Source organism: Notamacropus eugenii, chromosome 3 (assembly GCF_028372415.1).
Source record: "Notamacropus eugenii isolate mMacEug1 chromosome 3, mMacEug1.pri_v2, whole genome shotgun sequence".
Lineage (NCBI taxonomy): Eukaryota > Metazoa > Chordata > Mammalia > Diprotodontia > Macropodidae > Notamacropus > Notamacropus eugenii.
The window spans coordinates 286,698,148-286,723,349 of record NC_092874.1 but is presented as its reverse complement, the minus strand read 5'-3'; the positions used below and the strand labels follow the sequence as shown (position 1 = coordinate 286,723,349).

General features: G+C 40.4%; 2 protein-coding genes across 3 annotated transcripts in view; one reads left to right on the top strand and one right to left on the bottom strand.

Moving 5' to 3' along the window:
* GLT8D2 (glycosyltransferase 8 domain containing 2) overlaps positions 1–1,261 on the top strand; it is a 40,771-nt gene extending 39,510 nt beyond the window's left edge. The window contains exon 10 of the mRNA XM_072655775.1: positions 764–1,261. Coding sequence (XP_072511876.1) covers positions 764–936 — 173 coding nt within the window. The 3' untranslated portion in view covers positions 937–1,261. The remainder of the gene's footprint in view (positions 1–763) is intronic.
* Positions 1,262–1,517: 256 nt separating this feature from the next.
* On the bottom strand, positions 1,518–25,202 carry TDG (thymine DNA glycosylase). 2 transcript variants are annotated; one of them, XM_072655773.1, is made up of 11 exons: positions 24,926–25,202; positions 24,473–24,543; positions 19,955–20,097; positions 14,594–14,829; positions 13,055–13,124; positions 10,170–10,305; positions 9,898–9,980; positions 9,708–9,802; positions 8,113–8,284; positions 7,359–7,487; positions 3,343–3,646 (listed from the first exon to the last, which is right to left on the bottom strand). In XM_072655773.1, the coding sequence occupies exons 3-11, from the start codon at positions 20,046–20,048 to the stop codon at positions 3,504–3,506; spliced, it is 1,158 nt and encodes a 385-aa protein (XP_072511874.1). In that variant the 5' UTR covers positions 20,049–20,097; positions 24,473–24,543; positions 24,926–25,202; the 3' UTR covers positions 3,343–3,503. The 2 variants fall into 2 exon arrangements, with proteins under 2 accessions (XP_072511875.1, XP_072511874.1); XM_072655774.1 differs by lacking the exon at positions 24,473–24,543 and having other exon boundaries at positions 1,518–3,646; positions 24,926–25,179.

The following is a 25,202-nucleotide window of genomic DNA, read 5'->3' as shown; positions in this document are numbered from 1 at the left end:
TATATACACATATACATGTACATACACACGTATAATATATACTTGTGGACACATACATGATATAGCTTACATGTATCTTTACACATATAATAGACACACATACACATACATATGTATATATTCACATTGTGTATATGTGTATCCGTAGATATAATATACATAAATACATATACACACACGTCTGTGGATAAGTACACGATCTCTGTAAGTTACAATCCAACCCCGAACGTACGACAAGGGGTGTCGAGACGGCACAGGAGTTGAGGAAGACCGGCATTTGAATTTTGACTCCAACACTCACTAGCTGTGTGACCCTGGGCAAGTTATTTCACCTGCTTGCCTCAGTTTCCTTATCTGTAACATGGGAATAATAACAGCACCTCCCTTCCAGGGTTGTTGCATCAAACAAGATGACGCACAAAGTAAAAATGCCGTTCTCATTCTGATGGTTACTGCCAGTGGCATGTCACTTACCTTGATGGCCTCGGTTTCCTTTCTTGTAAATTGGGGGGGGGGTGAGGTTGGACTAGGTGGTCTCCAAGGTCCTTTCTAGTCTTAAATCCTCCCCTCACAGCAGGTCAGAAGCAAGGCTCTGATACGAACAAAACTCTCAGCACTTCCTTGACTTTTGGGTTATTGAATTAGCACCTGGGCACGGGGAGGTCTATTTTCTCTGTGATTCAAGAGGACTGACAGCTGGTTTGCATTTTAAAGTGCCTGCTAACAGGATGCTTCTCTTCCTTGCTTCCCAAATGCCCTGAAGGCTGGAGTGCAGAAGCCCGATACTCAGAACACTTTCTTCAGGAGGCTAAATTACTTCACTGGAATGGAAGACACAAGCCGTGGGACTTTCCTAGTGTTCACCCTGACCTCTGGGAAAGCTGGTTCATCCCTGACCCTTCTGGAAAATTCAAACTTAATCGTGGAGGGAGCTGATATAAAGACATACACGGCGTGTTCCCTTTCACTGCTCAAACTCGCAACTCACAATAAATGGATTATTTTTATGAGCATTTTTTCAACACATTTGAGTCATAAGTCACTTTCATTTGACAAAGAAGGCCTCTGAGACTTGTCCTATGGGAAGCAGAAATGGATTTACTTTTTTTTTTCTCTCCAAAGTATTCCCTTAGGGAAAATTCAAGATTGTGTAAGTATCTGGTTGGAAAGAAATGGGTACATTGGAATATTCACATTCAGTTGCTTAGCTTGACCTTCAAAGACAAACCTCTTAATGGACTAATAAAATTAGAAAATTAAATATTTCTTCACCCTATGTTTAAGATTTCACACCAAAGATGAGGTTTTTTTATTTCTAACTTACGAGTTTCCAATATTCTGAAGAACTATTGCACTTCAAATATTTAATGATTTCTGGATTTTCTCAATTTCTTTTTTGGGTGGGAGATAATGTATAATTTAATATTTTTTAAGTAGAGGATTTTTGACCAAAACTGAAGATACATTAAGGTGCATAAAATGTTAAAATCTCAGGCAACAGGAAGACAACAAAGAGATAGAGTTCCCATATTTTTATTGTCAAAACTGGCATACTTTCGAAAGAATTTAAAATCTTTTCCAATACCATTTAATGAAAAAGCTCCAGATCATCTTATGTAAGCCCATTTAACAGCCACGACTGATTTCCTGTTTTTCATGAAAATGCCATAGCACATGATTAGATATTTCCAATATTCACTTCTACAGCAGGTATACGACAAAATTCAAAGACTGTATTTTCCCTCCCATTTAAATTAAAAACAAGACTATTGTAAAGCTACAATAGTTACATACTATAGTGGTATCTAATCACATGCTTTACATAGTTCTTGTGAAAATATAATTGATTCCCACTAATCCCTGATGCAAGGCACTTGTGAGCACCTGCAGGAAAATGTCCATGTAAACGGTAATACAGTACATCATTTTAAATAACAAAGAACAAAGATTTTTCACACAGTTTGACCTAAACATACAGGGAAAAAGGCGAGTTTCCACCACAGCCCACAGTAACAAAAGCAGAACTGGATCACAAGATAGATTTTTAAACAGCTATTACAAAGAGAGGGTTAAGCCACATGACTCCCTGAAAACAACAACTATAAACAACCATAAATACTTCATATTTAAAAAGCCACATACTATGTGAATATAAAAGCACGGTGTGTAAGAGCACTGGACTGGGGAGTCAGGACATCCGGGTTCTTGTCCTACTTTTGCCATTAACACTTGCCCTCGCTGGGCCTTGGTTTCCCCACTAAGAAAATTAGGGAGCTGAATGAGCAGACCTCTCCAAGGGTCCCTCCCAGCTCTGACTTTCCATGATTTTAGCATTCTGACCAGGTCAGAATTTAATAAAAGTAGCATTGATAAATGGGTGTGTAACACCCACAAGATGAAGTGATTATGGGTCATTTGTAGCACCACGGAGACTGTATGCTAGAAAAATCACAAGATACAGAATCAAAACACCTTTTTCATGTGCCCTAAGCAACAGACATTTTTGCCAAAGAGATGAGTGATGGTGGAGAAAGGGAATGAAAATGACTGGCTTATCAGATAGGACCAGCAGGGGCAATCATATTCTAGCAGACACCACATTTTAGGTATGTTTCAAGTATGAAAAGCACCCATATGAATCTCCTGAAAACAACACTTTGCCAATACCTCCGCATGCGGAGAGCAGAAGCGGGCACCCAGAGGGAAAGGTTATCGCCTCCCAACCATGCACCTCTGCTCTTCCTCACAAGTAAAAGTCTGCCAAATAACAAATGAACCATTGAAAATGTGATTTTTCCATGGCCTGCCCATGTTCCCCAAAGCTGACTTGTGTGCACCCCAGCTCCTGGGGGGTGGCCAGCTTCCGGCCTGCTATGGAGGGAAGGCAGCTGGCTCTGACTTGTAGCCTGGGCTCAAGCAGCTTCCTTACTGAGAAATTCCAAGTGCTTGCCACAGGGGGAAGGGGCCACTTTGGGAAAAGAAATGATTGAAGGTCCCCCCATCAGCACAACTGGAAAATCTCAAGTCCCAAAGCACAAGCTCCATGGACATCAGGTCCCATGGCCGCATGTGAATTGTGACACATCTGTGTGTCTGTACCTGTGACAATCATGCACAGAATGTGCTTTCAGGCATAAAAGGACTTGAGGATTTCTTGCCATATGCAGGTTTAAGAAAGGAGTATAAATACACAGGCTGTTTAAAAAAAAAAATACAGACTATAAGCAACTCCCAAAAGAAATAATTTCTTCAAAAATGAGACTACAGTTTGTCAAAAACTGTAAACAATGGCATACATTAAATATAAAAACTCACATACAAAAGAATCTACATTTGTTTTAAAACTATCTAGCTCATAAAGTTAATCCTACCACACAAATGGGCTACCAGAAAATAACGAGAGGAGGAAAGTTCTACAGCAATGCTTCAGTTGGGGAGCTGAGGCAGCCGTCTAGACAACTGCATTAGAACTGCAGTATGTAGAAAAGCTTCAAAGGACGCCCTCACACACAGCCGCCTTCTTGCTCTGGGCTCCCAAAGGGACTGAAAGAAGGCAGAATCTGGTCTGTGAACGACTGGGTCATCCACTGATCGGCTGAGAGGTCCCCGAAAGTTGGTTCTCCACCTAAGGCAGCATTATTTATTCCTAGGCAGAAAAAAAAAAAAATGAGTGTTAGTTTATTCTGTCTAAAAGACTGAGATGGGGGGGAGAGGCGAGATAGCAGAGTAGAAAGATGCACATACACTAGCTCTTCCCCCACAGCCCATAAAATACTTGTAAAGAAAGACTCTCAACAAATGCTAGAGCAGCAGAAGCCACAGAACAAGGAAGTAGAGATTTCCAGCCCAGGGTGGGAAAGGTCTGTCTCCCAGACGGGAGCAGAACCCAGCCCAGCCTTGGCCTTGAGGTACGGCGCCAGGAAGAGGCAGGCCTTAGGGGTGGAATCCCCAGCATCAGTAGCAGCAGTTTGCAGATCCCTCAACCAATAGGCGCCAAAGGTCAGTGAGAGGGTTTTTTCAGCTGGCTGGGTAGGGAGCAGAGTCTTCCCAGAGCTCCAGCCTTGGCAGAGACAGAGGTCGCAGCCGCATCGGGCAGCAGCAGCTCCCACAGCAGCCCACATCCATTGTTGGATCATAAAACCCCTGGGGGAACTGAGCAGCTGATCCATACCTCAGCTCTGTGTGGCGGCCCTGCCCCACCTAAAGCCCCTGGGGGAATTGAGCAATTTATCTGAATCTCAGCCCCTAGAGGTATCTTGGAGGTACTGGAAGCCAGGTGGCTGTGGAGAGGAAACTAGTAGTCACAGATTCTGGGCACAGAAGTTTCTGGTTACTCCCAGACCAATGTACATGCTTGACTGTGCCACCTTAGAGGATCTGCGATCTTACAGATCACCAGAGTATACCCCACTCTTGACAAAGGACCCCAAAGTCAAGTAACTGGTTGAGAAAATGCCCAAAAAAGGGAAAAAAAATAAGACCACAGAAGGTTACTTTCTTGGTGAACAGATATCTTCTCCTATCCTTTCTGATGAGGAAGAACAATGCTTACCATCAGGGAAAGACATAAAAGTCAAGGTTTCTGTATCCCAAACATCCAAAATAAATATTCAATGGTCTCAGGCCATGGAAGAGCCCAAAAAGGATTTTGAAAATCAAGTAAGAGAGGTGGAGGAAAAACTGGGAAGGGAAATGAGAGAGATAAAAGAAAAGCATGAAAAGCAGGTCAACAACTTGCTAAAGGAGACCCAAAAAAATGCTGAAGAAAATAACACCTTTAAAAATAGGCTAACTCAATTGGCAAAAGAGGTTCAAAAAGCCAATGAGGAGAAGAATGCTTTCAGAAGCAGAATTAGCCAAATGGAAAAGGAGGTTCAAAAGCTCACTGAAGAAAATAGTTCTTTCAAAATTAGAATGGAACAGATGGAGGCCAATGACTTTATGAGAAACCAAGAAATCACAAAACAAAACCAAAAGAATGAAAAAATGGAAGATAATGTGAAATATCTCACTGGAAAAACAGCTGACCTGGAAAATAGATCCAGGAGAGACAATTTAAAAATTATAGGCCTACCTGAAAGCCATGATCAAAAAAAGAGCCTAGACATCATCCTTCATGAAATTATCAGAGAAAACTGCTCTGATATTCTAGAACCAGAGGGTAAAATAAATATTGAAAGAATCATCTCTTGAAAGAGATCCAAAAAGAGAAACTCCTAGGAATATTGTAGTCAAATTCCAGAGTTACCAGGTCAAGGAGAAAATACTGCAAGCAGCTAGAAAGAAACAATTTGAGTATTGTGGAAATACAATCAGGATAACACAAGACCTAGCAGCTTCTACATTAAGGGATAGAAGGGCATGGAATAGGATATTCCAGAAGTCAAAGGAACTAGGACTAAAACCAAGAATCACCTACCCAGCAAAACTGAGTATAATACTTCAGGGGAAAAATTGGTCTTTCAATGAAATAGAGGACTTTCAAGCATTCTTGATGAAAAGACCAGAGGTGAATAGAAAATTTGACTTTCAAACACAAGAATCAAGAGAAGCATGAAAAGGTGAACAGCAAAGAGAAGTCATAAGGGACTTACTGAAGTTGAACTGTTTACATTCCTACATGGAAAGATAATATTTGTAACTATTGAAACTTTTTTCAGTATCTGGATAGTTGGTGGGATTATACACACACACACACACACACACACACACACACACACACACACACACACACACACACATACACATAGTGAGAGAAAGAGACAGAGAGCATAGGGTGAGTTAAATAGGAAGGGATCATATCTAAAAAAATGAAATTTAGGGTGAGAGGAATATATTGGGAGGAGAAAGGGAGAAATGGAATGGGGCAAATTATCTCTCATAAAAGGGGCAAGAAAAAGACTTTTCAATGAAAAGAAAAAGGGGGGAGGTGAGAGGGAAAACATGAAGCTTACTCTCACCACATCTGACTCAAGGAAGGAATAAAATGTACACTCATTTTCATATGAAAACCTATCTTACAATACAGGAAAGTGGAGGAGAAGGGGATAAGTGGGGTGGGGGGGATGATGGCAGGGAAGGCAATGGGAAGAGGGAGCAATTACAAGTCAACACTCTTAGGCAGGGACAAGGTCAAAAGAGAGAATAGAAGCAATGGGGGGCAGGATAGGATGGAGGGAAATATAGTTAGTCTTTCACAACATGATTATTATGGAAGTCATTTGCAAAACTACACATATATAGCTTATATTGAATTTCTTGCCTTCCCAATGGGGATGGGTGGTGAGAGAGGAAGGAGTAGAAGTTGGAACTCAAAGTTTTAGGAACAACTGTTGAGTATTGTTGTTGCATACAAATGGGAAACAAGAAATACAGGTAATGGGGTATAGAAATCTATCTTGCCCTACAGGACAAAAGAGAAGATGGGGATGAGGGAAGGGAGGGATGTTAGAAGGGAGAACAGATTGGTGGTAGGGGTAATTAGAATGCTCAGCACTTTGGGGTGGGGGAAGGGAGAGATGGGGAGAAAATTTGGAACTCAAAATTTTGTGGAAATGAATGTTGAAAACTTAAAATAAATAAATTTTAAAAAAAATTTAAAAAAAAAAATAAAAAAAGTAAAAGACTGAGATGATAAAACTGAAGGCCTTTAAAGAAGTATGAGTTATGGAGGGCCAAGAGGTTTCTGGGAATAGGATTTATCAGAGCAGCCTGATGAGCTGAAAGTTTGGTTTTAACTTTTTGAAAATAAAACCATTTTAAAAACTGTTCAGGGTAGGAAATCATTAAAATGTCATGAGAATCATTTTGAATTACAGTAAATGAGAAGAAATCTCTTATCCCCCCAATTACACATTAAATTAATGCATCTACCTATACCAGCACTAACCCAATCATTTACAGTAACACAGCAGCAAGGGGATTCCTGGAGGAGAAACTCCCTCCAGCAGGACAAAGTGTAGCCCATCAAAGATTGACTAAACAAGATGGAGGGAGTGTGCTTGAGAGTCAGAGGCAGGGGACACTCAGGGAGGGAGAGGGGGAAGGAGGAGGAAGAAGGAGAGGGAGAAGGTGAGAGGGAGAATGTGGGAGAGGGGGAGAGAGGGGGGGAAAAGGGGGGAGAGAGACAGAGAGAGAGACAGACAGAAAGAGACAGAGAGAGAGAGAGAGACAGAGAGAGACAGAGAGACAGAGAAAGCATGTGTGCGTGCATAGCTAGGCCTCCCTGATCCCCAGGTCTACATTCTCTGCCCTCTATGCTCTGTTGCTTTCTTAATGTAGTAAGGAGAACAATGTTATCACAGCCTTGGAGAACGGCAGAATTGTTCCATGACCTAGGAAGGGCAGCCTCACTCTACCTGTCCCATCCAAAGAGAAGGCACACGGTGGCTCAATGTCACACGCCTTTTCACAGTAAGCACCTCCATAAGCTGCTTCATAGCCTGGATCATACTTTTCTTCCTTAACAGCCATCTTCTTTGCATCCTCTGTAAGAAGAAAAACAAATTAAAACTTCTGAAGAACATTAGTTGGAAAATGTTACTCGTGGAAGTTAGACATTAAAATGGTTACTCAGTAATTCACCTTTGCAGATAACCATAATGGCAATTTGGGGGCAGAATCCAAATGCGTTAATTTAGAATCACAGGAAAGAAATAACTTCAAAGATGTCTGGCTACTTTACACGTAATTTTAAAGGCATGTTAGAACAACCTGGCTAAAATAGAGGTTCTTAACCTGGAATCCATGGAAATGTTTTTTTAAAACATATTTTAACAGTAGCATTATACTATAATTGGTTTATTTTGTAACCCACATATTTACATTCTTCTGAGGGGTCCTTGGGCTTCATGAGAAAACAATGAAGTAAAGAGGTGATGATCCCCTGCGTCAGGGCCATCTGAAAGATCTGAAGACTGGGGGTGGGGTAGGGTGGTGGGCAGGAGAAGGCCTGGCCTGAGGGGATGGGGATGAGTAAGATACAAAACCTTCTCTAAACCTTCCTTGAGTCAGATGTGGTTAGGGTCAAATGCCCTTTACTAGAGTGCGGTGGCATAATGGAGGTCATGCTGCCTCTGCCTTCGTGTACAAAGCCACACAGCAGTAACATACCTTGGGCAAGCTGCAGATCAAATGTGTATTGAACCTCCTGAACGTCCGAGTTAGGCACGATGCCTTTCAACTGGTCTCTCAAATCTCTCAGTTTGATGTAATAATGGACTTTATCTTGTGCCCGTGGGAATTGAGCACACCGTGCACTGGAAGATGGCATGACGTAGCAGAGCTATAAGAGGAGATGTTTAGAGTGAGGACCCAGAAGAGGATGACCCCTAAGCCCAAGCCCCAATCCATGAGACCCCGTGTGGCCACAGGATCTGCCCATCCAGCTCATGGGGGGGAAGGTCCCAGAAGCCAGCATTCCTGGCTCCTAGGCAGGTGTGCAGGCTGTAAAGCAAAATCAGATCCCCCAATCGAGTATTTATTATGCCCCTACTATGTGCCAGGCACAATGCTAGGTAGGAGGGGTATAGATACAAAAGGCAAACAGCCTCTACCCCCAAGAGGAAGGGTATATGTGTGTGTGTGAGCGTGCATGTGTGCGTAGGTGTGTGTGTGTGCGTGTGTGTGTGTCGATCACTGCTTGTTAAGAGAAGTAAATCAGGCATTTCTCTGTAAATAGGATCACAAAATTAACCTGACACCTATAGAAAGGAATCCATTATTAATGAAATCCATTGATTAAGGGCAGGCATATAATTATGTATTTGTCTGAACTGAGGTGCCTTTAATTTCTACACTGAATACAGGGGCCAGGTTTTATTTATAGTTCTATTTTCCCTTGATGCACCTAGGGGGCGCCATAATGCAGACAGCGCCAGGCCTGGAGTCAGGAAGACTCATCTTCCCGAGTTCAAATCTGGATTCAGACAACAGCTGTGTGACCCTGGGCAAGTCATTTAACCCCTTTTGCCTCAGTTTCCTCATATGTAAAATAAGCTGGAGAAGAAAATGGCAAATCATTCCAGTGCCTTTGCCAAGAAAACCCCAAATCAGTCACAAAGAGTCAGACACAACTGAAAACGACTGAAAAAATGTTTCCTTGAATACTACATTGCAGAATATATGCCTGATAAAAATTTGCAGAATAAATTAATTTATAAAATAAAACTATTTGGAACTAAATCATAATTCCCCCTTCATTAAAAAAATAAATTTCTAGTATCAAAATCAGTTTGCTTTTTTTTACTACCTTGTCATTAAGAGATAATATGCTTTAATTTTCCAAGTATGTTCCAGTCTTTCTGCCTGCAATTTTGATTTCACTTAATTGGACCTAATTCATTGGCCTAACACTGTTAAGCAAATGGTCCTATTCATAGACAAAGTTCAAAAGCCTTAAATTAAACAGATATCAGCGAAATAAACAAATGCACATACCATACTGGCCCAACTATGGGTCAAATTGTTTTTCCCCTAAAAAATGGTTTCTATAAAATATGAACATGATTTATGTTGGGTGTTACTGTAATCTATTTTTCCTTCAAAGAGATCACATCTTAAAAGGGTAGTCTGTATTTAAACCAATATTTTTTTTCTCTTATCATCAATTACCACGAGCTATAGGAAAGAGAAAGGCTAACCTGACTAAAAATCTGTCATTTGCATCCATAATTAGTTTGCTAACAAATGCAGTTTGGGGAACTTACAGTTTCTGTATCTGGAACCTTATGGGGCTGAAGTCCAAATTCCAACTTCTTAACTTTTACTCCAAAAACTTCTTTACTAAAAATTTCATAAATACCTAAAATGGAAACAAAGCCATACTGACATGCAGAACTGTGGAAAACAACATGAACAACAATAAAAGATCAGCTCGGGCGCGCAGAAAGATCTTACATTTTCCATTGAAAACTGCTATTCGAGGTTGGTACTTTTGTAATTTCTGCACCAAAATGCGTCCTCCTTCTCGAAACTCTTTACTAAAATGGAAGGACAAAGCAGTCAAGAGATACAGTACAGTCATATGCCATCTTCGTGAATCTTCAGAATTAAAAAACAGAAACAACGGAGACAGCAACATGAAAACAAGGAGGAAAGTGGAGAACAAGAAGATCTCTGTGACCCACAAGGTCCATCTTACAGCATTAAAAATCAGTTAACTGTTTTACCTTGAAAGGTCCTTGCTGCCTGGGGTGGTCCTTTCAACCATATTTGTAAAGCCAATACCATATTTTCCTGGTAAAGTATGGTCATCCATATGATTTAACTGGACCTCACTAAGTCCAGACATAAAGAGACACTTCCCTATAACAAAAGAGTAGGAAAAAAAATAAGGTCTGATTTTAACTTTAAGGTGAAAGGTTTATGTTCTTTGTTACACATTCCATTCTTCAGAAGACATAACAAAAAAACAAAAAAATAAATCACTAACCCCCTTCTCAGTAAGGAGAACACTATAAGCAGATCCTTACAGGGCAGTAAGCAAAAATAGCCTTTTCACTAACTACTACTCAGAGGACAGGCGAGCCAGCCAGGCCCCGAGAGGGAAAGGAAGAGGCAGCATGTACTGGGCAAGCAAGACAGCACCAGCACTTCCCTGGCCCATCATCTCCCCTCAAACCTTGCTGCTGACAGCCCAGGACCTTGTGACACCTCAAGAGCTGTGGAAATGGTAGTACCTCACCACCCACCAGACCTGCTTCCAGGTCAGCCCCTGCCGCCATCATCAAGAAATCATTGTGGAGAAGGAGCCACCTTCCTCAAGGCCAAAAGTGACATTTGCTGAAGAATTGCCTGAGAGGTGTAGGAGCCCTGGGAGTGACAGTAGCCCCTGACCAGGTCCTGCTTCAAGTCCTGCCCTCCCAGCCATCCCCATCAAGTGCCAACCAACTGCCACCCTGAGGGTAGGCAAGCTAGCCCAACCAAGGGCACAAGGCACTCTGCAGGAAAGATAGGAGGATGTAAGTGTCAGCAAAGTCAAATCATAAATAAAGCTTTGATAATCATCCCCCTTCAGATGCCAGTGGAGAAAAGGCCAGGACCCAACCCCAAGAGTCCTGGAAATATGGATGCTTCTAGCCTCGTACCTTCAGCCATGAAACATCCTGTGGAGATGCAGTCTGGAGACTGCTTCTCCTGGGGCTCCAGTCACAGAAGATGCAGAAAAAGAAAGCTTTAACCACCAAAGTCCTGTGTTCTACATCAGAAATGGGTATAATTTTATCAGGGGAAATGACATTAGAGAAGAGGCCTGACCATCTGCTTCCTTTTCCTCCTCACTTAATAGTATTTTGGGTTTGTTTCCCAATTACACATAAAAATAGTTTTCAATGTTCACTTTTGTAAGATTTTGAGTTTCAAAGTTTTCTTTCTCCCTCCCCAAGATAGCTAGCAATCTGATACAGACTGTACACATACAATCATAGGAATCATATTTCCACAGTCATGTTCTGGAAGAAGAGAAGGGAAAAACCACAAGAAGGCAAAAAAAACCCCCCAAAAACAAAAAAGTGAAAATCATCTGTTCCAGTCTGCATTCAGACTCCACTGTTCTCCTCTGGATGTGGATAGCACTTTACATCCTGAGTCTGTAGAAATTCTGACCATCTAACTCTCCCACTGTACCCTAAGGAGCATGGGACCTTCCATGGCAGTTGGGAGCTGGAAAGCAGCAACTGTCTGACTTTTCTGTTTGTATCTCAGCACTTAGGGGAGCGCAAAACACTTAATAAAAGTTGTTACTCATTCAACCAACATGCAAGCCAGAAGCTCTAACAAAAAGAAGTCTTTTACAAGGAAATTTTTATATTATAATTGAAAACTAGACTGGATGGCCTCTCAGCTTCCTTTCTATACTAGGTTTCTATGAATCTAAGATGATCACCATTCTTCACATTTGAGATTTGATATTTTTGTCTACTGGGTGATGATACAGGCACTAGAGCATTTCTCCTTTGTGGCGTCATATTTCTTGGTACCTATTCCAGAGGTAGCAGTTAACACCCTATGACCATAGTGGGAACCAGGAGTCCGGACAAGCTGAGGCAAATTGAGTGACTGGAGCATTAGCAGGTCTTCGGCAACCACTCCAGGACTAAGTAATTATCTATTTGGAAATGAGATGGCCTAATCCATCTGATTATTAGGTTCCCTTCATGCTAACAGATGATACCACCACCTCCCCCCAAAATACACAGAGATAAAGGCAAAGACTACAGAGGACACATGTACTCCTTGGGTAAGAAGAAAGAGCATCTGAACTTGTAATTTTTATTACTTCAGAGGTGGGCTGTCACAGGTCTTAGGGTTTAAATCCTGCCTTTGACACCTAAGACTGGCAAATCATTTAACCCTTCAGTACTGCAGGGACCTCTAGAAGACTCTGAGGGAGTTTTCACATGGGGAGCTCTCTAAACCTAAGAAATGCAGGAGTCCAAGATCTATGTGGAGGAATTTGGAGAGGGGAACGTGGTTGTACTTCCTCCTACTAAGTCTTGACTCCAGCCTAGATCTGCACCTCTGAAAAAGAGACTGAGGTACAACTCTGTTGCAATCTTTGCTCTTACTCACAGTGAGGATGTCAATATGGACACAGGGTAGCTATTCTAGCAGTCTAATTAATTCTTTGGTCACTGGACAGAACGATGCATTAAGAATAAGTACCCAGTGAAAACGATTCTTGGTAGACATTCTAAGAACTGTCTGGCTTTTGGTACCCTTTGCCCTACCTTTCTGCTACTCAGAGAGCGGGGCTGCTCAGGACTAGGGGCTGGTTTGTATTTTTTACCAATTTGATAGCTCGCCAAAGCCTCCCAAAGTCATCACCTGGTGACCCTCCTACTGGTGATGAGTCCCTTTACATTAATCAAGCAGATCTGTGACTGCAGGCACAATCCCTCAGTGGGCCAATCCTTTCTAGCTTGGTAGAACCTGCCTGCTGACAGCCTTATAAACCTCAGTGCCTGCACCATGCCAGGCTAAGGCAAGAAAAAATAATCTAGCTAAAAAGCTAATGAATGACACTTAACAATAATGTCTTAGTAAGAGAACTTACAAAAATGGTTTCCAGGTCCTGGGTAATGATGCCCCTTGTAAGCTGCCATGAGTCCTGGGTTTATGCCAATCTAGAAAGCAAGACAGTTCAAATTTTAGAATTACCAATACATGATCTATTGGGGCAAAAAAGTGGTAATCAATCCTTCATTTCCAAAGTTAATTTATCAAAATACAAATTTAAGTAAATGTGATTAACAATATATGCTTTGAAATAATTTCTTAGCCTTAATTTGTGAAAATAATTTCATTTTAGAAAAAAACCTTTTGTTGTAAATTATTTTTTCAATCTGGATCAATTACATCAACATACCTTTTGGCTAAAGGTGAGATCAAACTCAAATAGAAAGGGAAACCATATGTAAGAAATGCCTATGAGCTGCAGAATGACTTAGTTTTCAAATGTAATTTTTGAATTATTGTATTGTATTTTTAATCTATTTAATCTATTCTATTTTTAATTTGTTAAACATTTCCAGGTTACCATTTTAATCAGCAGGCACACTGTGGAGTGTTGTGGGAAGTATCTAACACCTCTGACTTAAAGGTTAACCCTAAATGCAAAATTTCACAGATCTTTTAAAAAATATACTGAAGGCATTTAAATTAAAATTTGAATTAAAAAGCATGAAAAACTCAAATTTCTGTAAAATACAGCCCAGAAGAGTTCAAAGGAATAGTGGTCAGAAAAGTATTCAGTGCCCTTTTTAAAGAAGTGCCACCATTTGTTGGGAAAGAGCACTGGATGGAGCACCAGAAGTTCCCAGTTCAAGTCCTGTCTTTGACATCAACTATGGGACCTTGGGCATGTCAACTCACTCAGTCTTCTTGTCTGTAAAATGGTGAAAACCTCATAGCATTTTCTCATGGGGAAAAAATTTTGTTTACCATAAAGTACGATAAAAATATGGGCTAGAAATAGTACTACATACCAGTGTATCACATTTTGTAACTTTTTTCTAATGTTCACAACACCCCAACTCAATACTCTGTCAAAGCCCAAATTAAATTACAAGAAATGAAGAAATGGAGCCATGAACACTTAACACAGCTTCTGGTTCAATGAGCAGCCCCTACATCATGGCTTGACGCCTGTCCCACTTGTGCTGTCCTTACCTTGTGACCAATTTACTTAAAAGATAAGGAGTAAGATGTCAGGAATATACTAGGAAATATGGTTGAACAGTGACAAGTGAAACAGGGAAGAGAAAGCAAAAACAAAAGGGGAATGAGGCCAAGAGGGAGCTGCCTGGACAACTTGTGTTAATAGCTATGTTTTGTTCTCTTTATCTTTTAGCTCTTAGTAGTGAAACTTTTACTTTTTCTAAAAAGGAAAACTGGACATTAAGAGCTGAGTGGCCTCTTGCAATGTAACCTTTAGTGGTGTAGAAGTTGATACTTATACTTCCCAAAAGGGATACTTGGAAATGAATCTCTTCATCGAAGTACAGAAGCCATCTCAAAAGAGGACTGTAAATTACAGATAATCTACTGTAAAAACTCACTCTGCTATTAAGGTTTTATGAAGATGCCAACTTACAATAACAATGTCCAGGTTGAAGGCCAAAATATCAGGCAGGGTCTTAGTCAGAAGTTCAGCTTCTGAGACCCCATTAAAACGATCCACTTTCCTTTTCACTTTGAAAGTGTCAGTAATTTTTTCCTGTTTCCCCTTGGATTTTGCTGACTTGGCTGCTCTGGGGGATCCAGTGGCTTTTTTTGGCTCTGGCTTTTTTGCCTCCGATGATCTGGTTCTTCGTTTTCTCCCCTTTTCTTCTGAAACATTGGAATTATTTAGGTTATAGATACCTGACATTTCTATCACAGATGTCCAATATTCGGTGCTCACCATATATACAACATATATACATATATTCCTTAAATCCTTATTTATATACTTTAAAATGTCAGTAATTCAGGCTAGAGGTCTAGTAAAAAAAATCTATCTATTAATAGCACTGAAGAGCCAACACACTGAAGTTTGGCACAATCACATTATACAACTATATACGAGGATAGAGAAGTCTGGAAAGTGATTAGTAAGGCAGGAATAAAGTGAGCATGGCCCAGTTCACCTCATGAAATGGTGGACTGGGTAAGGAACTCATTCACCAATCTGGAGGCAACTCTCAGTTGTCAGTGGCCCCCATTCCTTCCAAATCTCTATGTTTATTTTGAATACATGATGAATTTTCTTATCTGTAATTGTGATGTATTTGGCCAGTAGATGATAGGTTCCTGGAGGGTAAGGATATCTCACTTCTGTCCCTCTATCCCCACAGCCTAGCATAGTGCCTGGCATATAACAGGCATTTGATTGGTTAATAGTAATAAACCTGAATCTTCAAGAAAATATTTTATTTGATCTATATACTCAATAGGAAAGCAAGAAATACTTTTTACAAAAGATTTCCCTTTATAAAGTTAAAAACTTTTTTTAAATCGGCATTTAATAGGTTAATTCACTTCTGTGGAATAATATATCCTTTCCCAATAATGCCAGAAAAATGTGGTGTTACTCTAAGAAACTGATAGTCTACAAGGCAAGTAAAGTACTGTAGGTTCTATGAAAAACTTGAAACTAAGATTTTTCACATGCCAATATTCAAAATGCATTACTTTAATAGATTTGTGAGCTCAATGACGCAAACTGCAAACTGTCTATGCCACCTTATCTTTTGTGATTCTTCCAAATTCATCTATCAAATCTATTTTTATGGTTTATTTATCTTAAATCATGACCACAATTCTCACCACTTTTTACTAGAGCACAATCTACCTTATGGATCTTTTTAACTCTGTACATGTGCAGCAAATGGTTGAGTTCTGTTTTCTAATCTAGTCTGGCATGCTTTCATTTTATGGATGATTTAACCCATTTATATTCAAAAGTTAAAATTATCCCTAAGATGTAAGATTGTAGATCCAGAGCTGGAAGACACTTGAGGAGTCCTAAGAGTCATATAGTCTAACCTCTTCCTTATATACATGAGGAGACTGAGGTCCAGTGGGGTGAAATGACTTGGCCAATAATAAATTGCATACTGGGGCTTTGGACTCAGGTCCTTTAACTCTAAGTTCAGTGTTCTTTTTACTGCACCATATTGCCTAAGATTAGAACTGTTCTAGGAAATCCAGCATCCAGATCTCTACTAAAGTTCTGTAAGGTCTACAGCACAAGTTCTGCAAGACCTACCAGTTTGTTTTTTTAACTGATACCTCCAAATTCTGTTATATTTTTATGTATTACTTTTTTTTCAATTGGTATTAACTTCCTGTGATTTATTTTGCTTGAAATACCTGAATCCTAGTCTAGCGTTTCTCTTTCTCAGTCTAGAAAAGAATATATGCAGTTCAGGAATTTATAGACAACACGCCTGATACCTTTCTTTTGTTCTAAATTTATGATTTAATAGATAAAAGGAACTCTCAGTGTGGTGATTCCTTCTAGCAATACAGATCAACAAATGTTCGGTCATCCTGTAGCCTCAGAAAGTTGCCTGCTATACTGAAAGTTTTGCCCAGGGCCACTCATTCACTGTGTCAGACGCAGGACCTGAACCTAGGTTTTTCTGACTCTCAGGCCAGATCTCTGGCTATTGTACCATGTTTTAATTTAAGTTTCAAGTGTTTTTAAAAATGGTTAATTATGACACTTATAGCCATTAGAGTATAGAGCTAGCAATGCTCCTGACTTTAGTTAATACGATACAATCTGCCAAGCAAGCAAGCAGTAACTGCATTTGAGAATGTCATTTACATTCTCACAACACAATCTTAAACAGCCATATTCTACAAAGCCACAGGGTGGAGATATTGCTCCAAGAGACAACTTTTTTCCCCCCCTAAAAAATGAAACGGGTCACCTCTTACTTTCCAGAGCGGAAAGTTTTTTCTCACTAAAAAAATGAGGAAAATGAAGTATTTCAAGAACTTTCAATTATCATTAAAATACACTGTATGCAAAAAAATCACATACGATGTAAAATAAAACTATATATAATATTTTAAGCTAAAATATTATTGCCACATCATGTCAGGTTTGGAAAGACTCAAAGGATCATAGATTTTGAATTAGAAGAGACATTAGCAACCATCAAGCCTAATCTCTTTTTTATAGATGAGTAAACTAGACTATAGGAAAAGAGTGAGCGATTTTTCCAGGGCTATACGGCCAGTAAGTGTCAGAGCCAGGACTGGGATCTCAGAGAATGTCAAGTTCAATTCATTGCTGAACAAAAGTCCTCTCTGCCAAAGACCTTACCAGAGGTCCCCCATTTTTGCCTTTGCTCAGAGTCCCACAAGTCTGTCCCACTTCTGAAGTCTGCCATTGTCATTCTTATGTTGAGTCCAATTTGCCTCGTTGGAACCACTGCCACATGTGATCCCTCTTCCATGGGACAGCTCTTCAAACCCTGGCAGAGCACCACCAGCTACCTAAGCAGAAGGTCAAGCCCCTTCACCACCCAGCTTGTCATTCTCCAGACACTCTCCAGCTCAACAACATCTTCTTCAAAATATATTTTTCCTTTTAGAAGCAGGATTGTATTATCTGATGTAGTTATTAACAGAGTTCTAGGGTCCATTTTTAATGTAAAAAGCAAAAAGGGGAACAATATTATATCTCTCTAAAAATTAAAAGAAAAAAACAAAATGTATACATCTAAATCAATTTCAGGGGTGTGTTGTTTTTGTTTGTTTTTGTTAATCCATATAGCTGTTGACTGATTTTTTTCTCTTAAGGACCAGTGGCTTTTGTTTAAAAAAAAAGGTTCTTCACTCCTGTACTAAAATTTAATTAAAAAAAAAAAGTTTAGAATAGAAATCCATTAGATCTGCATCTTTGCTAATGCCTAGTGGCTATTTTTTTTTTTATCTGAGTGGTGAACAAGCTGGTTAGTCTAAGCAGTAAAATTCTACATGCTGCTACAAAGTTTTCTGTTTTTAAATTTATCAACAAAATTGGATTCGGACAGGTTGGCATACATGCCACTTTCTTTAAAAATCATATTGCCAGTATATATAGTCAAATTCATCTTGACAGTCTGATCTCTACTTTCACTGACTGCTTACAAACCCCACACATTTCATCATATATGCTTTTTGTCTATGTTTTCCCATAAAAGCACTATAAAAGATCCATACAGCTCACTGCAGATCTTCTTCTGAATCTTTTATGAAATTTAAAATGTTTTTCAGCTTAAAAGTGAATTCTGGAGCACTGTAAAGTATAAAATGCATAATTCTGATTATACAGAAAGTTTCTGTACAAATAAAACTAACCAAGATCAGATGGAAGACAGAAAATTGGGAGAAAATTTTTACACATGGTTTTTCAGATAAAGGTCTCATAGTTCAAATAGGTAAAGAACTTTGTCAAATTTATAAGAATATGAGTCATTCCCCAATTAATAAATGGTCAAAGGATACGAAGAGGTAGTTTTTAGATGAAGAAATCAAAACTATAGATAGATCAACAAATGCTTTAAATCACTATTGATTAGAGAAATGCAAATTGAAATAACTTTTAGACATTATCTTACACCTATCAGATTGGCTAAAATAATAGAAGAGGAAAGTGATAAATGTTGGAGGGGATGTGGAAAATTGGGACACAAATTCATTGTTGGTGGAAATGTGAACTGATCCAACCATTTTGGAGAGCAATCTGCAATTATGCACAAAGAGTTATAAAGCTATGTATACCCTTTGACACAACAATGCTACTATTAGGTCTGTTTCCCAAAAAAGATTAGGGAAAAAGGAAAAAAACTTGCATGTTTTAAAATACTTGTAACAGTTTTCTTTGTGGAGGCAAAGAACTGGAAATTGAAGGGATGTCCATCAATTGGGGAATGGTTGAACAAGTTGTGGTATATGACTATGATGGAATATCAATCAATGTGCTGTAAGAAATGATGAGATGGTTGATTTTTATAAAAACATGGAAAGACTTTTATGAAATAATGAAGAGTGAAATGAGCAGAGCCAAGGGAACAATATACACAGTAACAGTAATGTTGTTCTAAAAACAACTGTGAATGACTAAGTTATTTTGCAGATTAGAAATACTCAAACTAATTATGAAGCAAGATGCTATCCACATGCAGAGAACTGTTAGACAGACGTATGTATAGTATAGCTCTGTGTTTGTGAGAGAGAGAGAGAGAGAGAGAGAGAGAGAGAGAAAGAGAGTGTGTGTGTGTGTGTGTGTGTGTGTGTGTGTGTGTGTGTGTGAGCAATGGTAGCCTGGGTGGGGGAAGAAGAGAAAAGAAGTGCACAGCAAAGAACAAAGAAAACTTGAAAGTACAGAAAAAGCAGGGCAGCTTTGAAAATGATGTGTACTATTTATTACATAGTCTTTCCAAAAAAGTAAACTGTGAAATGGAAATGCATGGTTTTACACTGAATCTTCTTCTGTTGTGCTGTTTACATGGAAATGTTCTATTTTTTGTCTTTTTGTATTTAAGTTCAAAATGAATTTAAAAAAAGAAAAAAGTGAATTCTGGATAGTAAAGAATCAGACAGAAATAGGTCTGCTAAAGTTAAGCTCTAAGAACTTTTTTTAAAGCTTATTTTGTCACAAAGTAAGAGCAATTTTTTATTTTATTTACAAAATAATGAATTCACCAATGTCGGTCATAAACAAATAAAATGAGATATGCTTGTTTTTTTAATACTACACAACTGTGATTTAATATCTCACTCAAGTTTGTAGTCATACAACACTTAAATATCTTGCAGTAAGTCTGAAGGAAAACTATTACCAAGTCACAAAAAAATGTCCTATTAAAGACAAACAGGATAAAGGACCCCTATAAAGATCAACTGCATACATTTTTCTAGAGGTAAAAAAGGCTAATTACAATCTCATTTAATCTATCAATGTATCCAAAACTACCTTGAATAGGTTCCGGGTCAAAGGCTGGGACTGGAATTTCTGGCAGAGCTGGTGGTTCATTCATAAACTCCATGTTGGGAGCTGCAGCCATCATTGGATGGTATGGAAACTGGTAAAATGCTTGAATTTGCTCAAAAGAATATCTTAAAAAAGAAAAAGTGAATAAGAGAATATACTCTCCTTATAACATTCTGAACTATTTTATTAAATAAGTTATAATGAGACACTAGCATGCTATTTTGTAATCAGAAGTTACATCTTTGTTTCAACAAGAATACTTAAGGGATACAGAGACAGTCTTCTAGAGATATCCCAGAACACCACAGCTGGAAAGACCGAAAAAGTTAATAAGTCACATGCCTTCAAAAAAAACACAACTATGTTTACAGTTCAAGGCAGATCTGACTGGCTACCACAATATTAAAGATGTCTATAATCTCTCTTCAATACTCAATGTTTCAATATTTAATAATACTAGCAGAAAAAATGTTCTGATAAATGATGTTATGATAAAATCACTCTAAGTTTCTCACACATTTAATTTCTTCTTTAAATATGTTCTGTACAAGTGATTAAATAGGACCATAAAGTAAAAAATAGGACCATAAAGAATTGTTGTTAGTTCTCCTAGACTTAGCTGTTCAACTGTGTGGTGACAGTAACACACCTAAACTCCAAGGTCAGCTCTGTAGTGGCTAATAAATCTCTGAAAGTTGAATATGAAAAAATGAAAAGAGAATGACAGGGAACAGATGTTTATTAGCAAGAGCTCTCTCTGAGAGGACATAAATGTCATTACCTACTCTCTGGGACTATTACTGGTTGTTCAATTAGTCATTATATCATAAATATCTTAAGTGATATTTTCACATATCCCATTATATAGATGACACAATATAAGCACTATGTATAGTTTTCATTTGGAGGAAGTAAGTAGATTCTTCTGTTAACTGAACTTCAATAATTTACAGAAAGCATTCTGGACAGTACTGATAGTCACACAATGTTAAGAGATCTAGAGAAAGGCCCCGGCATGTTGGTTAGAAACCCCATAAAAAAATTTAGTGATTTCTCACAGTTATGGGTAAGAGAAGTATTCTTAACTAACCAAGAGACAGAGTTAATTACAAAAGATCAAACAGACAACTTTGATTAGTTGAAACCAAAAGCTTCTGCAAAGATACTAATGCATCTAGAAGAAGAAGGAAAGTGGCCAAATGGGAAAAATTCTTTGTATCAAATTTCTCTGACAAGGGCTTGATATCTAAGATAGAAAAAAATTATATTTAACACACATGAATATAAAAAGTTTAAATGATAAATGACCAAACAGTTCTTAAAAGAAGAACTGCAAAGTATTTACAACCACATGAAAGAATGCTCCAGATCATGCAAGTCAAAACAACCCTGGGATTTTACCTCATAATTTGAAAATTGGCAAAGAAGACAAAAAGAGTCCAATGCTGGACAAGTTGTGGGAAGAAAGGCACACCAATACATTGTTGGTGGAGCTGTAAAACGGTACAACCATTTTAGAAAGCAATCTGGAATTATGCCAATAAAGTGAATAAAAAGTCCATACCTTTTGAATTCCATTAAATGGGCTGATAACCCAAGAAAACCACAGATAAGAAAAAAGCACCCATATATTCCAAGATACTTTATAGCAGCATTTTTTTGTGAAAGCTAGGAAATGGAAACAAAGCGGATGCCCATCAATCTGGGAATGGCTAAACAAACTGTGGTGAATGTAATGGAATACTACAATGGTACAAGAAATGATGTGTGTGATGCGTATGTGTGTGATGCATGCGGAGAAGCATGGAAAGATCATTATGAACTGATGCAGAGTGAATACAACAGAGCCAAGAAACCAATCTACAACAATGCAAGTGGAAAGAACTGTGAACCCATGTCAGAAAATCAAAACTAAACGTAACAAAATTATAAAGCTCAAGCATGACTTAGTGAAGAGAAAGAAGAAGTCACCTCCAACCTCCAACTCCCCTTTGTGGTGTGGGAGGTGCACAGGCATGACGCCTGCACTGGTTTTTGGACTTGTTCAATGTACCTGTAAATTGTGTTGGTTTTCCCCCAATCTGTAAAGGTCATATGGAATGGCTTTCTGGGAGAGGAAAAAAGAGAGGGAGGTGAGATAGGTATGGTGATGTAAGAAACAGAAAATGTCAGTAAAAACTTATTTGAAAAAAGGATTTATGGTAGAGCAGATGAAGGTCACGCGGGATGAGTAGAACATGTGCTGCAGGAGAAAACGAGGATGAAGATGGTTTCTCATCAACACGGCTAAGGAAAGCCCTCACGTTAGGAAAGGACTGAATGTTATTATTGTCAAATAATCCTGGCACAGGATCCCCATACAACCGTCCCAGAACTTCTGGGTCTGCTGCAGACACTCAAACTTCTGTTGCTTTAAGGTATGCCAAGCATTTCCTCACAACATAGTAATGCAAGTATATTATCCCCAGTTTGCAGGTATGATGGATCAGTCAGGGAGAAGTGCCTTGTCAAGGGCAAACTGCTATTAAAGAGTAGAACTCGGATTTGAACTCAGACCACCTCACTCTTAATGGGCTTCCCGCCTCACTATTGCCTTCTACACTCATCTTGCTGTTTCAGCCTGGGTCAAGGGAAACAGTGCTGGATTAAACCAAAGCAAGTCAGTCAAAGTATCTGAGACTTAGTTTCCTCTAGTACAGAATGAGAGGACTGGACTAGATGAGGTCCCTTGTGGCTCCAGAACTGGATTTCTCTTTTGATATCCTTCACGTTGCCTGTCTGGAACAACACTGCAGAAAGCAATGATCCGCAGCTATTCATAAAGCAGAAGGAAGACTGACCCCCTCCCACACTAGCTTAAACTGCTTTGCCTGACACTTCAAAACTAAAAACCACTCCCTTCCCCACTCTACAGTACGGCCTGGATCCAACATGCCAACTCTCCTCACCGGGCCTTTGCAGAGGCTGTGCCCCATGCCTGGAGTGTCCTCCTTCCCTTCAAGACACAGTTTAAGGGCCATTTCCTACTTGTGGTGTCCCCCAAGTCCTAATGCTATTTTCTCTATTATAAGCTTTCAGGACACCCAGTGCTGAACCCTCTCCTGATCAGTCAGTAAGTATTTATTAAGCGCCCGTTATGTGTGCTAGAGCTCATAATTTCATGGGGGAGAGAAGAAGTTAAAGACTGCATCCACAAGCTATAAAAAGGATAAACAGCTAATAATCTACAGAGGACAGGCACTAGAATTAAGAGAGCTTGGGAATGGCTTCCTACAGAAGGTGAAGATTCTGGGTTGGGATTTTCAGGAGCTAGAAAAGCCAGGAGGCAGAGATGAGGGGGACAGCTGGGAAAATGCCAGGAGCCCAGAGACAGCGTCAGGAAACTGAAAGGAGGCCAGCGTCAAGTGGATCCGAGAATACACCAAAAGTACAGGGGGTTAGCACCTCTCCCTCCCACCTAATAACCCCTCCCAATTGCTTTGTAGGCATCTAGGTCAGGGTTGGGGCAGCTAGGTGGGGATGTGGGCCTGGAATCAGGAAGACCTGAGTTCAAATCCAGCCTCAAACACTTCCTACCTGTGTGACTTGAGCAAGTCACTTCACCCTGTTGCCTCAGTTTCCTCATCTGTGAAATGCGCTGGAGAAGGAAATGGCACACTACTCCAGTATCTTTTCTAGGAAAACCCCAAACACGGTCACAAGGAGGTGGAAGGGCCTCAAAAGACAACAACAAAGACTAGGGCTGTCCCGTATTTGCTCATACACACCACCTACCGCCACCAACACAACAATTCTGACAGGAGAAAAGGCTCTGCCTTCAAGTCAGAGTTGAGTTTAAGTTCAGTCTCAAGACCGTGATGGTGGCCTGCCCCAGGAGGAGTCACTGAAACCTGCAGGGGCCTCTTGAATTGCTGCTAAGGAGCCTCTGGAGAAGGCTGAGGGCTAACCCCCTCACAATAACATCACAGCTCCCTTCTATCCCTACCAGTGAAAGCTGTCAGTGCTGGGCTTTAAAGTTGGCAGAGCGCTTCTCACTCAAGGTGCTCCAAAAGTTCAGCTATTGAGGCCTTAAACAACGGCAGCTTAAAGCAGCACCAAGCCCTTTGGAACAACCATCCTTTGATCTCTCACTGGGTTTTTACAACACCCAGTAAAGTGGGTGCTGTCACCATCCCCGTGTGAAAGAAATCAACTTGGTGAAGGCTGCTATTTTACAAACTTCCGTTTAAAAGCTCCTCTTGCTTTGGCTCGCGGGCTCCCGGGGACCCTGCGGCCACGCTGTCCATGGTATTTCCTTGGCCATTTCCTTCTCCGCCCTATGAAGACAGAGGGTGCTGACTTGCCCAGGGTCACACAGCTGGCATCTGTCTTCCTGACTCAGGCCCACTGAGCCACCGAGCTCCCTCCAATTAAAATGTAAGCATTTTAAGACTTAGTTAAATTTAAACGCTTAATTTAATTTGGAAGCTTAAATTTAATTAAAAAAACAAAACTACGTACCGGGCACTGCGCTAAGAGCTGGAGACACAAAGAAACGCAAAAGTCCTCCCTGCCCTCAAAGAGCTCGGAGTCTAATGGGGAGACAACATGCAATGATTAGAGGCACGGGCCGGGGACCTGCAGAGGGGGAGGAGAAAGGCTTCCGTCTCCGCATCCTCCCGCGCCTAACGCGGAGGCTAACACCTAGTAGGTGCTTTAGTAAAAGCTGGTCAAAGGGCGAAAGAAAAAAAAAGAACGGGGCTGGGGGGGTTGTGGGGGAGGGGACCATGGGGGAAGGGCCAAGTGTCTGCGCACGCGCGCCGCCTCCGCCTTTGTACCAGGATGCGGGGCATTTAAAGACCGGGCCCTGCGCATGCGCCCACTGGGGGAGGTGGAGGGGGGGGACAGTGAAGGGAGGACGGGCTGTAGGCTGGGGGGCAGCAGACCTCCCCTCGCCCAAGCCCCGACACGTACCTGCTCAGGTCCTCGGCTTCCATTCCCCGCCGCCCTTCCAGCCGGCGGTTCCCTCTCTTAACCCACGAGCTGCTGATCTGCCGAGCCGGAGGGCGCCGTGTCACCCGGGGACGGACAAATAGATGGATGGATGGGATGGAAGCGGGCAACAGGATCAGACCACAACCCAGAGCTTCTACACAGCCCACGAGAACGCCCCGCCCCCCTCCCCTTCGCCGCTCCCCTCCGCTCCCGTCAAACTCTCCACTCCTTCCTTCCGGCACCCGGCAGCCAATCC

What these genes read in the sequence shown, in the direction of transcription:
- TDG (XM_072655774.1), bottom strand. Translation starts at nt 24,948, where the DNA reads ATGGAAGCCGAGGACCTGAGCAG. An exon ending in TGACCCGGAACCTATTCAAG is followed by an intron (nt 14,830 to 19,954) that starts GTAGTTTTGGAT and finishes CCAATGTTTCAG; the next exon opens with AAGAAAAGGGGAGAAAACGA. An exon ending in TGATCTGCAGCTTGCCCAAG is followed by an intron (nt 7,488 to 8,112) that starts GTATGTTACTGC and finishes TTCTTCTTACAG; the next exon opens with AGGATGCAAAGAAGATGGCT.